The 19284-nt window shown below is 39.2% G+C and overlaps 1 protein-coding gene across 2 annotated transcripts in view; it reads left to right on the plus strand.

Annotated features, from left to right (window-relative positions):
* The first annotated feature begins 1174 nt into the window (after positions 1-1174).
* ABCD3 (ATP binding cassette subfamily D member 3) overlaps positions 1175-19284 on the plus strand; it is a 33233-nt gene continuing 15123 nt past the window's right edge. Inside the window, exons 1-4 of one of the 2 annotated variants that reach the window (XM_063343894.1) lie at positions 1175-1428; positions 14720-14756; positions 17099-17200; positions 18796-18884. In XM_063343894.1, the coding sequence (XP_063199964.1) occupies positions 1310-1428; positions 14720-14756; positions 17099-17200; positions 18796-18884 (347 nt within the window). In that variant the 5' untranslated portion in view covers positions 1175-1309. The remainder of the gene's footprint in view (positions 1429-14719; positions 14757-17098; positions 17201-18795; positions 18885-19284) is intronic. The other variant, XM_063343895.1, reaches the window with a different exon arrangement.

The following is a 19284-nucleotide window of genomic DNA, read 5'->3' on the forward strand; positions in this document are numbered from 1 at the left end:
ATAATTTGATGTTTTGACATTTCAGCTTTTACATCAAAACATAAGATTGCCCCAAAATGCCTAATGATACCAAGGATGGGGAGACTGAGCGAGAAAGAAAAGTATATGTGGTGATTCACAATGAAGAAACAGAGATTACCTCTCATCAAACTGCAGCTTCAGTCCTTCTACTCCAGGCAGACATATTTGAAGGAAATGAGAATACTCAATAAATGGACTCACCTATGTGCACACTCTTATACTACAATAGCAAATGCACAATGTTTAAAGGTATTCAAATGTTTTTAAAAGCCTGTATGAAAACCCTTTTTAGATTAAAAATAAATACATTGATTCCAACTGCATTTTGATCTGCATTTGAGTTTGACCAGAGAAATTGTTTTGTTGTTAGTGTTAACCATTGCGCCAATACAGACTTTAAATATATAACTGGCCAGTTCCTGCAGAAAGTACGGAAGTACCGCCACTTTGTATACTATATCAGGTGTCTTTCTGAGGGATGAGACCACTGGATCCAGTGTAAATACAGTTATGCTGGCATGGATGTTTTTGCGGGTATAGCTCGACTTGGAGAACTGTTATTAACTCTGCTGAACAAAGCACCTGTGCGAGTATAACTGGTTTAGTAGGAGAAGGCTGGCTGGCATCTCCCGCTGTACCTGGTGCGGCTCTGCCTGCGACAGGGATTGTTTTCCTGGATTTAACACAGGCGACAACTCATTCCACCCTCTGTCTGAAAGGCAATCTTGGCAGCTCCTCTCAGGGCCCTAAAAAAACGAAAAAGACAGCATGTCTTAAAGTCCCTCTCAAAGGTTTATTTCGCATTGCCTCCACGTTTATATGGCGTCCGTAATTCACGCTCAGAAATCCCACTGTACACCTGCACAAAGACACCGCCCCCCGGCGAAGGGATGCCTCCAGCCCCACACGGCAGGAGGTGCCGAGCCGAGGGTGACAGAGGCGGGGGGGTAGGCCGGGCCGCGGGGCTGCTCAGCCCGACCTGCCGGCGAGGACAGCCGGCGGCAGGCCCGGCCCCGCTGGCGCGGGAGGAGGCGCCCCTTCCCTCTCACCCGCTCCCTGCCGGCGTGGGAGATGGGAGAGGAGCGTTAATTACCGCTGCCGGCCTTGCACAACCTGCCCGCCGCTTCGCGGCCCGGGCTCGGCCCTGCGCGGGGCCGTCCTGGCCAGCGGAGGAGTGGCCGGGCGGGCCCCGCCTCCCTCCCTTCCTCCCCTCCCGGCATTCCCCGCGCCCGCTCGGCTGGCGTCGGCTCCGCTCGGCTCGGCTGGGCTCCGCGGCTGCACTCGCGCCATGGCTGCCTACAGCAAATACCTCACCGTGCGCCACTCCGCCATCGCCGGGGCCACCACCGCCGCCGCCTGCGCCCTCCTCTGCCTGCTCAACAAGCGGCGGGCGGCGGCCCAGCACGGGTGAGGCGGGGCGGGCCGGGGGAAGCGAGCGGGGGGGCCCAGCCTGGGGCGGGAGGGGCGCCGGGGGCGAGCCGCAGGGCGAGGGCTGGGAGGCCGCGGCGAGCGGGAGCTGCCGTGGTCGTCCTGGCCGGCTCCCGGCCTGGCGGAGGGGCAGCCCTCGTCCCTGCCGCCACCCTCCGGCCGGGGAGGCGGCTCCTGTGGAGAGGGGTCAGGCTGCTGCCCCCGCCCGCCCGGCCTCCGGCGCCGTCGGTGCCGCTCGTGCCAGTGTCCAGCCGCCGCCCCCGCCTTGCTCAAATTGTGCTCGTTTTCTCCGTTTTCCTCACGGTGAACTTCGCTTCTAGGGCTGTCCCTACCTGCACAGGCAAGTGATGGACCCCGGCTGCGGTTTTAGTGCTGCCGTGTGGCAGTCAGGCACACGGGTAGCGTCTGGTTCTGTTGCCTGTGAGGGTGCCGTACTGGCATACATGTGCCAGGGCGTGTATCTGTTAGTCTCCTATGAAGCACTTGGGTACCATAAAGTGTGGCAGATGAAGAACGTACTTCAGACTCGATCCTTTCCTGATTTTAGCATATTTGTGGCTGTAGGTTATTGACCATATGCTGAAGACCTGGTATGTTACAGTAGTACAGTTAGCTATTGTGTATTCACTAGAAACTTATCCTGGTGCTAGATTCTGACGGTGAAATGGACTTACTCAATAGACTTAAGTAATAACATACCTGTGATTAAGCAACAATCCAGTTTTATTTTACCCAACTCCTTTCATACGCATGGTATCTTTAAGGGCTTCATGAAGTTAGGTAACTTTGTCATCTAACATGTCAGAAATGATACGGTGCTGACAACTCATGCATTTTCTAGCTTACATTGTTTGTATGAGAGTAAAACCAACAAGATCCCAAACTATTGCTGAGAGTTACTCTTCTATCAAACTTACAGGGAGGGTGATATTTTTCAGGTATCTCTGCTTAATTTAGTGAAATACCATTGTAAAAAAGGAGAAGAGCTATATAGAAGGACATAAAAATGATGAGCTGGGAGAGTTACAGACACTGTAGTGCAAGATTTTCACGCTTAATACATTATAATAGTGTCTGTAAGAAAGACTAGGCCATGCAGATGTTCTGGGAGCATCTACGTTTTAGTTCAGATCAAGACCATTCTTTTAAAGTGAATCTGCCAGTTGTCCATGCTTATGTTCTGCCTTTATTGAGGAGTGATCTTGGAGCACGCAAACTAGATTACACTCAGGTCGGAGCACATCTTCAAATGTAGATGCAAGTCCAGCACAGTTTTGAAATGCATTTGGTATATTTCCACTACTAGTAGCCTTCAGTTGATAGAAGCAGGCTAGACCTTGTCCAGAATAATCACCCTATCCCTTGAAATAAATATAACGCGGGTCCTGGGTTGTCCCCATAAACTATTTTGCTTGCAGATCTTCTGATGTTGATCTGCAGGACTTGACAATGGCAATGCATCTGTTAGCTTGAGAGTTAATATACTGAAAGGGAGCGTTGGCCTTAATGATGAAGTCTATATTTGGAATGTGTCCTTCCCGTGTGAATCTTTGATTTTGCTAGGTACAGTGGGGCATTCATATATATCAGGTGGACCAATTGCTATTACAAGATTAGTGAGAATTGGGAAGTGGAGATAATATATGAATTATGTTCCAGCTAATTCAGCAGTTGAATGGAGTTGTTAGAGCCTGACCTGATCTGTCCATTTTCCTCTGTCTGTAATGCAGTCTTTCTGATACCTCATCCTTTACTTCTTTAATCTTTGTCTCTCAAGCCATTGTGCATTCTCAAATCTATTAGAAATGCAGTTGCTAAAATAAGTACCGTACCTGCAAACTTGATTGTTCCACTTGCGCGTATGTGTTGCTTTTCACTTTTGAGTCCCTCCACAGCTAAGGTGTTGCTACTGGTGCTGTATCGTGGCCATAGATTCCAAACTCTAACATCCAACATTCAGTTGTTTAAATAAACTGTTGCTTGAGTGCTGTTTTTGAGGATGGTTTTTGCCCACTGGCATTCATTCTTTTCTCCATGTTTCCCTGTGAGGCAAACCTTGCCAGGAGCCTTACAGAATGCTGCCTATCAAGACTTGGCAGTAGGTAATCTACGTTGCCTATGCCACCAGCTTAGACAAAAGCATCCAGTTATTACCATTGCCTCATCCTCCTTTAGTCTCATTAGTTCATGTATCATTCATTTCTTAATGCTTTGTTGCTATTGTAAATTATAGTGTGCTTTTGGAAGGGATTGTCATTGTGCCAAATCTTTACATATTCCAGCATACTTGTGCTGGTATATGATGCTGACATATAATAACAAGTGGTAAACCTTTGTGCAGTAATGATAAAAATCTCTAGGGCCTAGTGTACCCTCTAATTTCTGTGTTGCATTTCTCTCTGCCTCTTTGGGAAGAGGGAGAAGTCTAAATTTGTTTACTTATTCCTATGGAGAAGAATTTCACTTGGCAATCTAGATGAGTCTGGAAGACGACTGGTAGTGTATCTGCTGCTTGTGGTTAACAGAGTAAAGTGTGTGAGCAACAGTGGTGATTTAGTTCTGTATGTGTGAATTCCTTTGTTAACCTTGGTATAGAATGCCTGAAAATGTCGTGTCATGTTAGTGTGAGTTGAATTCCAGCTTCTTGAATTCTGGAAGGTGAAATTCTAGCTTTAAGCTTCCTAAGGGCAAAGGTCAATGTTGCAGAGTGGAATATAACCAGCAAAACACTGGTCTTGACAATTAAGTGGACCGTGGAAGTGTTGTAGTGCAACTGTAAACTTCACCTGCAAAACTACTTCCTTCCTCACATAGTTTACTTAAGAACAGACACTTTAAGTATTTATGCTTATACATATTTTATGTTCAGAATAAGGTATGCTGTTATATCAAGTTTTCTTGGAATAGCTGTTTTCTGTTTTATTGTTTATGTTTTTTAAAGTTAAAAAGTAAAATAACGTACAAATTAAAAAATATTAAAAATCTTTTAGCAAATCAACTTTTTTGTTACACATTCAAAAACATTTATCTTACACAGACTTTTCATATTGTGTATGTTAATTTTGGTATAGAATAATCAGTTACAGAAGTTGTAGTAGGAAGGAAAGGAGGCAACTTTCACCTACTTTTCTGCTGTCAAACAATAGGGGCAAGGTCCAATACAACTCATATCAAGTAGTAATGTATGAATAATTAAGCTGTATATGTTATGTTAACCTACCTTAGTAGGTCAAAGATCACTTAATTAGTGCTAGCTGGATTAGTCACAGATGCTCTTCTGTAAGAGCTATTACATCGCTCACAGTTTTGCAGAACTGAGAGGTGGTATCAATTGCAGCTTAGAATATATTTTAACCACTACTTTCTAAAATCTTGCAAAACAGAATGACTAGAACTGTTTGCTTATAGTAATTTGTTAGTATTCCACATTACTTCCTTGGAGTAAATTCTCTATTTGAGTTGCTGTCCTTAAAAAGTCTGTTTCCTTGCGAAAACTTCATTTGCTGTTGGGAGGAGAGAAGTTGTCACGTGTAAATGCAATTATGACTTCAGTTGTAGTATTTGGGTTTTTTAGAATCATAAGAAGTTGTTTTGTTTGAGAGGCTACGTTATCCTGTGTACATGGTACAGGGGAAAAACAATCATGACTTTAATCCGTGATGAGCTGTTTCTGCAAACAGAAGTGACTCCAGCACTGATGATCAGTGTCTTGACAGTTGAAAATGTTGCTTCCATTTAGGGAAATGACTCATAAAATCTGTTCTAAAGACCAGTCATTCTATTTTTTCCACTATTGAGTATTGGAGACGGATTTATAGAGTGGAAGAATGAAGGAAAACCGGCAGAAGTCAGATTGCTATTCTTTGTACTTCGTCCCCTGTCGGTTAAAAATCAAGAAAAATGCTTAATGCCCAAGACTTTGTCACAGAGCAAGGTCTGAAAAGATTGACGTTTGGAATGGATTTTTTTTTCTTTGCTAAGTCATAAAAAGTATTGAAATAAATATTTGAACTAATCTTTACTGTTTTCCTAAATGATGTTTTGTGCTGTAATAGAAGTACTGAGTGGTTGTGTGCAAACACAAACAATAAATGTTTCTCTTCTAACAGCTACTGTTACTAGGGGATAGCAGTTTGTTGCTATGAATTACTATTTTAATTGAACACAAATGGTCTTAACCTTACTGACAACTCATGAGTGGGGATTGTAGTTCATATTTGCACCATATTAAAAAAAATAATGGCTAAAACCATTGAAATGCTGAGCCCCTCTTCACCCCCTTGCTCCCCAACCTTTACATTTTTGCTTCTCCAATTTGGTTCACCTAAACGTTGTACTATTTTAAACAAAGACACTAAACCCTTATTAAATATAAATACTCAAAAAGATAGTAAATGCTGAAGTAGGGTTATACGGTATAGGATTGTACATTATGTTTTTTTTTTCCCTTTTACTACATGCATAAAATAAAATTAAGTTACATGTTACCTTTCATCCACAAAAATCTAATCCCATGTCTGTTTTATGAGCTTTGTCTTGAATATTAGGCATTACTGCCTCAAACAAGAAGCGGCAGAGTATTTGCTTAAGATTTGATTGCTTCAGAAGTCAAACCTTAGGTGGTATTACATAAAGGAACTGGATATTGTCCATGGAGAATCAACTTGGATGACTTTCAAAAAGAAGGTGTTTAACTCATACAGCTTTCTGCTGGAAGAAGGGACTGAAAGGACTAATAGAAAGTAATTAGGGCAAAGAGTTTGGAACTGCAAGATCATGGAAAGGGAAGAAACAGAGTGGAGTTAATAGGAAGAAATTTGTAATATATGGAAAGGTGACAAAATATTTTAGAGTCTGCTGCTAGACATCACCCAGCTGTGTCCATTAGCATCCAAGAGGATGCTAGGGTTTGGACATGGGAATACCTTCTGTGGAGTTAAAAATGCACAAGGGAAGAAAAATGTATGCTTGAGGCTTTAAAGGTTAGACGTGGCTAAAGCAAGGGGAAAGGCTCATTTGAGTTGAGAGAGGTCAACAGAGTTGTTGACACAGTCTATATCAAATAGGGTTTTACACAGTTCATCTTAGGTGACACATGACCTATGGACTTGCCTGTCATTGGGTTTCTCAGCCTTTTTCTTCTGACATAGTGGAAGTAGGTATTCTGCTTTTGTCGTCGGCTGGACTGGCCATGAACCTACAGCTTGGCAGTGACTGATACAAGTACAATCAGAAGTGACAGATACATGTTCAAACGTTTGGAGGAGCTTTCAAATATAACACTAAAGTTTAAACATAACAAGTGGCAGTTGTAACTTAAAGCAAGTCATGCATTTTTATTCTGGTTTTTGTATGTTTAGATATTATTCCCTTTTGTTAGTTTGCCTGATTTCTTTAGGTTCTGAAGATGTTTAGGTGAGCCTTGCTAGTGTACTTTGCATGAAGGGACCTTTCTAGTCCAGTCCCCCCTGACTGCTTGACAAGAAGGGTGAAATTACTTGCTGCAGACTAATAAGCTGTGACCATGTATGTAGAAACTTTAAAGGGAACCTGTGCTGCTTTTTGTGTCTGAAAAAAATTCTACATAACTACATTGAAGTAGATTTATCCAGAATGTGAGTGTGACTGTTCAGTGCACTAGCATTTAAATTAAAAAAAAAAAAAGGTGAAAACATGCTGATAGGATTATTAGAAAATGCATCTAAAATCAAATTTGGTACAAGAACCTGCCTGGGGCTCAGAAAACCTGTCGTCAGCCGGAGGGTACGGAGACAGGAGAAACCAGATGACTCAGCCGTACTCCTAGCATTCTGACTGCCTTTGTTTTGGACCTAGGTAGTTAATTAGTGGTTTCTCTCTGATTAAGTTGCATAAAATGATTGCTGTCTAAGCCAGGATCTAGTTTAAGTGTGTGTAACGTTGCGAAACTTATATTTTTCACTTTGCAGGGAGCTATAAGTCTTTTTCCACTGTTAGCTGGGAGGGAGAGCTACAGCCACAGCTCAGGTCAGAGCACGAGCTTGTGGAAAAACTAATAGCTCTAAGGTTTTTCTCTACATCTTACTTCGTTATCAAGATGCAGACTTCTACTGAAATGTAGAATTTCCTCTGACAGTGGTACTTCATTGCCTTTGTCTCAAACGTTTGCGGAAACTTTTTGAGCTTTAGCAAATGCAGAGCAATTAAGAGGGCCTGCTTGCAGTGACACAGCTGTCAGTGACCTTCTCAGAGTCCCCTTCTTGGTTGACTCGATGCATTCTCCTTGCATTATTTTTGGTTATGCTGCAACTAGCTACCAGCCTGGAGCCAAGAAAATTGTGCTCTTGGTTTCTGTGTGTGCTCAGGGTGTACTGTGTAAATGGGCATGCTTTTGGACTGTGCCCAGGCGTCTGAGTAAGGTTTCTGCCCTTGACCTGAAATAACTGTACCGGTGCTCTCTATTCCTCTCTGTGGGGTATGCAATATGAAGCGATGTCTACCAATGAGTGTGCTGTGACTGACACTATACTTTTCTTATTGTAGCTGTTATTTCTTCACACTGTAACAGGGTATGCTGCTGCGTTCCATCTTTAGTCATTTGAATTGTATTCTGTCTTTATAATGTTACAGTATTATCTTGACTGCAAAACTGGCCTGAGAATTGCACAAATAACTGAACTATTACACAATTGTTTATCTTGTGTGTTGTTTTTTTTTAAAGCTATGAAAATTGCCCAGTGCCATTCTAGAATGTAAGGTCTGCAAAATACAAATACAAAGGTTGCTTAGAGGTCTCTTTGAAAAGCTCCACTTACCCCTCAAACAGGTACTCTTTCTTTACATTGTGTTGGGCAGAAACTAGCCATCGTACTCTACAGAAGGAAGGTAGCATGCCCTGAAATTCCTAGTTTTTCTTGCACTTAAGCACAACATAACACTTTCAAACCTTTATTTCCTCTTCACCTGTCATTAAACTGGAAGTCTTGCATATCTCCTTTTTCATCTGCAATTCCTTGTTGTTAAGCTTAGCTCAGTGTACATTGCTTCCACTGAACTTTGTTCTGGAAGGAGACAGGTATTTCTAGATAGAGTAATCCTTTAACTTTTTCCTGTTTGCTAATAAATACCACAGAACTAGTACTCCTGAGACCTTTCAGTAATACTCAACAGCCTCTTGAAGGCTTTTCCCAGTTTCTCAAATCACTTTCTTCTTCAGTAGTGTTGAGAATTATGCTTTTCGAGTAACCACCATTGCCACCTGTTTCTTTAGAGAGAACAGCTTCACTGGTGTGGAAATGGAGTTAAACCCAAAGACTGAGTGCTGTGACCAACACTTATTTGGAGACTGAAATTGTGTAGTATTATCAAGTTTTCTGCCTCCCCCCTGTGCTATGCTGCTACCCTTGAAGTGGGATCAGCTGCCAGTACAGAGTCCTGAAACTGTTAGTTTCTTTAGAACATCTTCCTAGTTTTGGCTGATCATGTTTCTCAGTTGTTCGGGGAAGGTGTTTTGTTGTATTTCCTACTGTCTGTTGGATAAGTACTTGCCTATTTACTTATCTTTAGTGAGTTGCTATTTGGTTACCATGCATGTATGAATGAAAAGTTTGGTGCAGTTGTGTCACCCCAGTACTGCTCATACGTTGCTTGTTGCCTGTATTTTTGCTGTAAAAGCTCTGTGCAGCTAAGTAATCAGTAGCAGGCTACATCTGAGATGTTGCTTTTCCTGAAACTTCTTCAGGTGATACATTTCGCATTATCTCTCTAATCTCTTCATGATTTGTGTGTGTGGTTTTTGTTTGTTTGTTTTTTAAAGTGAAATCATAGAATGATTTAGGATAGAAGGCACCTCAAGAGGTCACGTAATCCAAATGTCTGCTCAGAGCAGGATCCACATTGAATTCAGACTGGGTTGTTCAGGGCTTTGTGCAGTCACATCTTGAAAACATCCAATGACAGATTCCACAATCTTTGCAACTTGTTACAATGCTCTGTTATTGTAATAATGATGTTTTTATTATTATTTTTCTTTTTTCCTCATATACAGTTAGAACCTCCCCAGTTCAGTTCACGTCTGTGGTCTCTCTTCTACGTGCCCACGCAAAGAGTCTGGTTCTGTCTCCTCAGTGGCCTCTTAGGTAAAGGAAAGCTGCTATTTATTAGGTTCATGCAATGCAGCCTTTTCTCCAGGATGATCAAGCCCTCTTCCCTCGGCTTCTTCTTATAGGGCTAGTGCTCCACCATCCTGACCATCGTGATGGCTCTCTGCTGAACCTGCTCAAGTTTATAAATTTTTTTTTTGGTACTGGAGGTCCAAAACTGATCATAATACTCCCTATCGTAAATGGTAACCTTGATAAGGAGTGTCTAAGATATTGCTGTAGTTAAAAGTGACTTTATTATGTACACCTGTTGTAATCACTGAAGTGTTAGTTTGACTTGAGTCTGACTTTAAACACCATAAGCATAGAGAATTATTTTGAAAGAATGCTTTGTTTTGTTTAGCATGAAGGTAACAGTCAGAGGAAACACCATGAAAATTGATGTAGATTACACTCATGCTGATCTTTATATTTTGTTACCATAGATGGTCATCTGAAGCAGATGAAAGGTGAGTTTTTTAAAATTATTATTATTTTAATAGAATTAAGTCTTTATAGAAGCTCCTTCTCTTCCCATCTTCAGTATAGAAGATGATTTTTACAGAATTACTTAGTCTAGATATTCTGTAAGTTTATTCCATAGATAGATCATCTGAATCAACAGTACTTTGTATCTCATTCTACATGATTTGTTCTTAGCTTTCTGGTCTGCATTGCTGCAGAGAAGTTGCTGCATCAACTATGGTGATCTGTGGATGAAATTCTGCCTTTGAAAGTAGTATTTGATGTATTGATTGCTTTAAAATTTAAGCCTGAGACTGTGGAAGTTTGGAGAAAGACTTGACTAGGGTAGTAGTAATACTTGCTGTACACAGGCAGAGAGATGTATGTAATTAAGATTTTTCACACTTCCGTAGAAAATTGTAAAGAAACTATGCAGAAACAGTCTTCTAGTGTTGTTTCATCTTGGAATAATCTGTGTTCATATCCTTATCCGAAACTATGCCTATCCAAATCAATAGATTTGACTCACTGTGGGAAATATTTTAGTACCATCATTTATCTTATGTCTTTTTCTAAATATTGTCTGGGTAACCCTTTTCAACAACCTCACCATCACCACCCCTCCTTGTCTGTGTGGATATGAAGGAAGCTCAGAAGTCAGAGTCTGCTCATCATCTACTTGCTACTTAATGAAGTCTGTTATTTCATTACTGTATTGGCAACTCTTTTTTTCATAACTACCTGGCAGTAAACTTAGTTTGTCAAGCATCTTCCGTGTGGAAAAACTGAAAAGCAAGCAGATGTTGGAGATGAGTTATAGTAAGTTAAGTAATTCTGCTCCAGAACTCTGCATTCTATTGATACAGTAAGAGCTTGGAAGAAAGATAGCTTTTATATTCCTATATGTTTTATTTCAGAGAAGTTAGAGCAGTTCAATATACAAGGTTTTGTGTAGTTTTGAGTAAATGTTACTGTATTAATTTGTGCTTGACTCATGCTTTCAAAATACTCTTTCCATACGTAAACTGTCGTAGTTCAGTTTAAAATTCCGTTATTATTTTTAACCTGCAAAGTTAGGTATTCATAAGTTCAAAAATGTAATAACTTACTTTCCTGGATGAAATTGCTTTATGGTGTATGCCATATTTTTTTTTTCTTGCCATAAAGTCATCTTTTGAATATTTTTTCTTGTAGTCTTATTTTGTCACTATACCTCTTTGTTACCTAAAGCAAGTTCTTGTATTTTCTTAGTATCTGTAATGTAACTATTGAATTCTTTTTGATAAAATCTAATGTCTCGGGGGAACTGGTGGCTGGAAGTAAAAAAGCAATCCAAATCCAGGGAACAGCAGGAGAAAAACTGCTGGACTTTGTGATATAGAAGGAAAAGGGGAGAAATTAATGGTGAATGGTCACTGCACAGTTCTGACTTTGAGATAGAGAGGAACAGAAATGTGTTCTCTATGGGGCACGTTTCACATCACTGCTGAATCCAGTGCTACTCCCATTCAAACTGTCTGGAAGTTGGTTTTGCTTTGGGATCTTTCATTGTCCCAGCCAGTCCAGCATCAGCCTCAGTACATATGCTCAGGGGAGGGTTTCGTTGTGAGTACCTCGTGATGAAGTGAAAGTAACCACACTAAAGATCAAAAGTAGAGCTCTTCTGCAATCTGATGGTAGCTGCCTGAATTTAGTAATATTGATTGAATAGGCATGTAATGAATTTTACTAACATGAGCTGTATTGTAGCTGTTACCCTCCCACATCACCAAGTCAAGCATCAGTAGCACTTGAGCTTCAAGGCACTCCTATGATAATAAAAAGCACAGTTTTAAACTCAAACTAGAGAGCGATATGTGTTGATAGAATAATCACTAAAGTTAACATTGCAGTAAAAGGCAGCCTTATGTTTCTATTCCAAGCAGTCCTTGCACTGTGCTACTCAACAATGGCCTCTATACCAGAGGAGTTATTTGCAGGAGAGAGTTTGGACAGCATGTAGCACTTGCCTTCCTTCACCAATAAGGCTTGTGATGCTCCAGCATTAAGTAAATGAGATGTCAGGAATAACAGAGAGCTTGAATCTATTCCAAATGTTAGAGCGTTCTGCTGTAACCAGATAGTCTTGTTGTATTCTTGCTGACTAATTGAGGGTGTTATTTAGTCTTTAAATGCAATGAGGATGTTACCACAATTCTCACAAAAAAAATTCTACAGTCTGGAGTAGTGCCAGTAGGTATCAGACTGAAAAAAGAGACTCTTGAGAAGGAAAAGTTCTGTAGTAATTGGCCTGTGTAAGTTTTATTCCAGGCAGAACTTTGGCACAGTCTTTTCTTGCAAGTAAAATGGTTTTACTTGTTAAAATAACAATGGCTTAATTTATTTTTTTTTTTAATAGCAAGAGCAACATTTTTGGAGCTATGTAGCTGTAGCCACATTTATTTTTCTGCTTCTAGATAATCCATGCTTCATATAGAAGATTGTTTCCTTTCTTAGTGATATATTAGTCTTGTTTTGAGCTTGCATGAATTTTTTTAGAAAAAGAGAACAAAACACTGTTAAAGCTCTCTTTTCATTAGGTTTTCAACTTACAAATACTTGATTTTTATCTTAAACTTTATAAGTATAAATTCTAATTAAATGCGAGTTCACAATTAAATATCACTGTTTCTTAACAGTCCTTTCTCTTTAATGGATAATCAGTTTCAGTTTAGTAGTTTCAGCTGCTGAATTTCTCAACAGCTACTGTAGGAAAAAATGTATGAATAAATACATCAAAGGTATTCAACTGCCAGAATAATTCTGGGCCTCATCGTCTTAATATATTACTATTTTAATGTATTCACTTCTGATCCTTTTAAAGCTGAAATAGTTGTGTATTATGGGTGTTGTGACTTCAAACATTGGCAGGCCTTGAAGCAACAAAACTAGGAATTATTATAGCATATCTGGAAGAGCAGCATACTTTCCTTTTGCATTACAGCAAGTCATGAATCATCTAGGAAAATACCCACATACTTTGATAACGATTTATTCATGCCTAAGAATACTACTTTTCTCCAAACCAGATGTGATTGGACTGATCCATACTCAAGGACACTCTTTGCTTTGAGGAAAAAAAATAGGTCAATCTTTTGTACCGTGAAAAACTACAACATGTATTAAGAAGTTTCTTGTACCAGCAATACATTGCTCCTGCATCACCAGGATGTAGCTTTGAACTAGGTTGTTTTTTAGGCTTTGCACACTGTTTTACCGTTTCCGCAGACGTGCTTCCATCATGGTCTGATTAAGTGGTATATCTCTTCTGAACTTTTATTAAGTTATTTCCCCCTGTCTGACCTCTGTTGTCTTTCATGTTCTTTGTTTTGTTTTTTGCACAAGTAGTCTTACAAGATTTTTATCTTTTCTCAGGCTTCCATCTCACCATTACCTTTAATTAAGTGTTTGTTAAATTGGCGTCTCTCCCTTCTCGCTTTAATGGTCTCCTCCTTTCCTTCTTTTCTCATATTCTGCTACCTTGCCTCTTCCTTCCGTAATTAAGTTATTTCTCTTCAGTGGTCAGTGACATTCATAGGCATGGTTTCATCCTAGATATTTTCTTTGCAGAGCTTTAAAGTGTGAAGTGATGCTGTTGATGAAGTTGTGGGATAACTGGTTGCGTGGCAATCTGCAGTTGTTTTGATGTTACAGGCAGAAGGAGCAGTGCCTTTCATAGTCTGCTTACCTGTAATTTCTTAGGTGCTGTCTTAAAAGTGTAGGAAAGTTGTAGTTTTAGGGCAGCCTGCTCTCAATGTTTTACTATGATGCTTGAGAAATGGTAGGTTAGAATTTAATATGGTTAGCTGTCACTTTTAAACTACATAAATGCATAAACTCTCCCAACAGCTTCATGTGCTTATCTGATGCTTGAATGTTCAGAAAGGAAGAAAAACAATCTATAACTTTCTTATATGTCAGTTTGCCTTTCTTAAAAGGAGAGGAAGAAGAATAGCATTGTACTTTTGAATGTTTGTTTAGCACTAGTCGATAAATATTTTTCTTTTATGTGTCCTGTTCTGTATCTATCTGTTCTGTAAAATGCAGGGGAAGGAAAAGACACAAAACAAACTAGGTCCCCTTCCAGTGTACACCTTTGTAGGAACTTGGTTTCACAGGATCTGACTTCTTCCCCTGCAGCACATGTTTATGAACAAATAATCTTTATATGTAGTAAAATGTGTTATTTGAAAGTCAAATATAATGCAAAACAAATCTGTTTGGCTTATGTAGATAATGCAAAACATCAAAGTTGGCTTGCTTGGATTGCTGAACTGACATTCATGTAGTTTCATTTGTGGTGGGTGGAACCATGTAGCCATGCTTGCCCAGTGTATGTGAGAAACATAGAAACACTGGGAGTTCAAGATACAGAAGCCAATGTGAAGCAAAACTCGGCTATGAAAGAAGGAGACTTAGTTTCCCTATGTGAAACGGAATGCTTTTCATTGTTTCATTGAGTAAGGTTTCATTGAAATTGTATAAAAACAACAAAAGGTAGCCCTGCTGTGAAGGCACTGTACTGCTTTGGAAGAAATAGATAGGGATGTAATCCCAAGCTTTCCTTTTTGTCTTTTCTGTGTAGAGATCAAGACAAAGAAATGTGTGTTAATAACAAGCAAAATACTTTATTTTTTCCTCTACAGAAAAAGAAGTGGAAAACAAGCGTTGCAGAACAATGAGGTAATTGTTTCTTCATGTAATATATTTTTAACAGTGTCAAATAATACTGGTTTTTTGGTTTTGTTTTTTTTTTTTAACTTTTAAGTCCCATAATTGTGGGTTTATTTTGGATGGAATGATGGCTATGATGTAAATGTGGTTTGAATGATACTTTCAGACTTGCATTGGTGAAACAAATGGAATAATCAGGCTAGTTTCATGTAGCTGAAGTTTGACTGCATAATGATATGTGCTTGTTGTGTATCGTGCTTTTTCATCTCTGTGCCTCATGAATGTTTAAGGACTAGTGTTGTAAGTTTGGCTGTATGCATAGCAACGAACAGCTGCCTGTAGATTTGGTATGACTTTTATTTGCTTTTTTAAAAGAAGAAAGTATGGAAAAAGATGTAGAGTCTAACAATTTCTAAAAAGTACTTCAAACTTCTGGTAGGAGGTTTGGCATTTCCCTGGTCTCTTTTGTGTCTGTTAATTCATTTATTTGAAAAGTATGTATTATATCCCTTTAAGTCAAGTTTTTTTTGCTTCATGTTCAAATAAAATATGACAGTTAGCCCAAAGGGCAGAGCCCATGATTAGAAATAATGCGTCATATGGTAGTATCAATAGATAACCATTCCACGTACCTTCCATCTTTGCTGAAAACTTAAGAAAAGGCTTGCACTGGATAAATATAAAGACGTATTCAAGCATCATGTTAGCTTCTAACCAGACCTTGACTGTGCTACCTGCCATAAACACTTGTATTGTACATAGCTATATCTATTTGTAAAAATCTTAACTAGCTTTCTCTTATTCCTACCCATCTTGAACAAAATTATACTGAATGAGGAATTAACAGTCTAAGGAAAAAAAACTCTGGGAAAGAGGGTATTGGCACAAAAAGTGCAACACAGAAGTAGAAATGGGGAAGAGACAAATAGAGAGGAAGAATAGGTTTAGCTCAGACATCGATTATGTTTAGTCAGGTACTGCTAGAAACTTGGCACATCAGGCATTGTTTGTCACTTCCATTACAGAAAAGCAAAAACATGTCATGCTTCGTTAGGCCTGGACAGTAGTCTTTAGCTGTTGGGATTGCTTGGATTTTAGTGTAAATAATTTTTAATAAAATACTTTTATCATCTGCCATATTGCATCCTATCTGGCTAGAATTTTTATCTGTAGTTTGCATTTGCATAGTTTTTTGCAAAGGACTATAGTTGACTTCATGCCATGGAAAACAGGTGTAAGCTTATTCACAGAGCATTCAGAGAAAATTTGTGTTTGCTGGGTCTCAGAGCTTGCACTTTTTGCCCACCATGTTGCATATGTAAACAGTAAGTGAAGAGATTAATTTGGGCTCTTTGTGCAAGTTTCTGTGGTTTAATCATCTTTGGAAATTAAAAATAGTGTGCTTGATAGGATTGTCTGAGTTGATCAGTGGTTAATCACAGGCTACTTTTTGCCTTCCCTATCCTGTCTCCCTAGTTTTTTCTTTCAGGTTTCCCATCTGAGCATGTTGTACTATTACTATAGGTATTGATAACTTATGCTTCAGGTAAGTCTTGGGTGGTAAAGATAGCAGGATTAGGTTGATTAGACAGGACTTGTTTTAAGTACACTTGTATGGCCTTTTAGTCTGTTTTTAGGGCTGAATCCTGATGTCACAACTGTGAAAACCTGGACTATTAGCTTGTTAAGAAGTACTCGGATTAGTCAGGACAGAAGATAAGGTTATACAGAATAAAGAAATACAACTGAATCAAATAGAAGGTGTTTTGGTATAAGAGGGTTTTTAAATCTGGTAGATTTAGCTCACAAGGAGTGTGTTGCACTGTTTTTTAGAAGTAAAGGATAATAAACTCTGGTTTCACTTGAAGCAAGTTTGGGCTCTACAGTCAAGGAGTTTAAACCATTGATGCTCTGGAGAAATGATGGAAGAAATCTTTAAAAATACTGGCCAATGGTGTTCTAGAGACAAGCAATGTTAAGAGATGGCAGATTGTATTCTAAGTTGTAGTTGGATGTTTTAATGCAGTGGTCTGCATTGTTTGTGTATCACTCTTAATGTAGATTTGAAATAAATACTGTTTTATATCATGGTAGCTACTTCCTGTTGCAATTTTTTTGGAAAGCTTAGTTCTCTTACTTAGGATTTCTGTTAGCTGGGAGGGCATATGCTCCCGATTCTTACATTTCATTTAACTTGTGTGAGCCAGTCTTAAATTGGAGGGAAATACTGCAAATGCTGCAGAAGGAAGGAAGGTAGCTTGAAATATGAATGGGAAAATATCAGATCAACATTTAAATAATACATTACCAAAAAAGTCTCGGTTTTCTTATTTCGCTTGTTCTATGTGCAGCAGAAAGAGGGAAAGAAGGAGCGAGCAATGGTGGACAGAGTGTTTCTTGCAAGAATATGTCGAATCCTGAAAATAATGGTCCCTAGAACACTTTGTAAAGAGGTAAGTATTGCCTGCAGTAACAAATAAAAATGAGAATTTTTGGGGTCAAGTTTTCTTTTGTAATTGTATCGCAATATAAAGAAAAGCATATACTTTACCTGAATAGGACTAAATTGTACTACATTTTTTAAAATAGCAACATACTAGTTTAAAAATGTACATGTGTGTTCAGTTGTTAAATCACTAAAAAGTTGCATTCTGGTTTCAATTACAAGATAAGCCATTTACTGTCAGCTAATAATTACTATCTGTAGCATATCTTTTAAAAGGACATCGTGAGTTTTGCTTGATTTGATGTAGTACATTTCTCTGTGCAAATGTGTCCCATCTTTAAATAGCATGCTATTCATCCATAGTTCTGCTTTTGTAACTTAGATCTAGGCAACCCTTATTGGAAAGTGAATTTGTCAAAAAGTTTGTTAGCAGCATTTCAGGAAAACTATGCAGACTAGAATTTAGCAAGATAAAATTGTTTGGCTCAGCATCTTTCTCATGCTTTCCAGAATACTTACGTTTTTTAAGAGAGCATTAGTTGACCTCAGAAGGTAAGTGATGAACTGTAATATATTAGAACTTTGACATACATCAGGCACAAGAGCAATGACTTGCGCTTGTACAACGTACAGAATGTAGAGGAAGCATGGCAGCCAGCTAGCCTGGATAAACAGGGACCTTCAACAGCTTGTTCACAAAAAGGAAGTACACTGAAGGTAGAAGCATGGATAGGAATGCCTCAGAGTGCTGACAGAGCTGGCCTCCATCAACTTCAAAAGGTCATGGCCATCAGAAGAGGTTACTGATAATCACAAAAACATCCAAACATCATTCCCGTCTTCAAAAACTGGAAGCTGCAGGCTGATCAGCCTTGCCATATTCCTAGTAAGGCTGTGAGCAAATCCTCCTGGAAGCGAACTCTGGCCACGTGAAGGACAAAAAGGTAATTGCAGCCAGCCTGGATTTACGAAGGTCAGATCGTGCCTTACTAACCTGATTGCTTTCAGAGATGAGATGACTGCCTCTGTGGGTAAGGGAAGAACAGAGGATGTCGAATACTTTGGCTTTAGTAAGGCCTTGAGGCTAAGGTCTCTCCCCTAGTACCCTGGTAGCCAAACTGAATTGTCTGAATGAGCGGACATGAGGTGGATGGAAAACTGTCTGGACTCTTGGGCTTAAAGGTTTTTGATCAATGGTACAAGGTCTAACTGGTTACTAGTGGCCCTGTTTTGAGTGGGGGGGTTGGAGTAGGTGACTTTCAGAAGACCCTTATACCTATATGACTCTATGCTTATGGCAGAAAGGTGTCTCAGAATAGCAGTAATGTCTTTATCCCTGCAATCCTCCATCTTACAGGCTATGTCTAGTATACATATCAACCAAATACACCATTTTTAAAAGACAAACTATCCATAAAAATGTAATTAATATTTTATTAAAAATATTGTATGCTAATGTGTTTCCTGCAAATTAAGCAAATATTACATTAGCTGGGGGCAGCAGGGTACTACTCTCTTCTAGTAAGTGCTCCAACCATATCTATCAGAAAAGTGGTGTATTTTATCCATTGTTTAACTGTTACACTTCTATTTTTGTACTAGACAGGTTATTTGCTGCTTATTGCTGTGATGCTGGTAGTCCGCACTTATTGTGATATTTGGATGATTCAAAATGGAACAGTTATTGAAAGGTATCTATAAACTTGTTATTTTTAAACAGTCTTTCTTGTGTTTAACAGGGAAAGTAGTCTGTCAGAACACATAGCTTGCTTATTTATATAAAACAGTTGGGAAAACTGATGTAGTTGCAGTTCTTGTGGGGGGGGAACCCTATATTGTTTTTAAAGAAAAAAAAAATTTTAATCAACTGTTTTTCTGCTGTTCGACACAATTTAATTTTTTTAACCAACACTTACTTATTAAATGACTTTCAGTTCTTTTGGTCACATTTTGTACACTGAATACTAAATCTTATGTTGATCTGAATGTCCAAGGTGCCACTTCAGAATAGCAGCATAGGGGTTCTATGTCATAGACCCAGACTTGTTACTTGGATATTAGGACTGTTACTTCTTCCTACTGAGTTGTTTG

This window comes from Chroicocephalus ridibundus, chromosome 8, assembly GCF_963924245.1.
Source record: "Chroicocephalus ridibundus chromosome 8, bChrRid1.1, whole genome shotgun sequence".
Classification (NCBI taxonomy): Eukaryota; Metazoa; Chordata; class Aves; order Charadriiformes; family Laridae; genus Chroicocephalus; species Chroicocephalus ridibundus.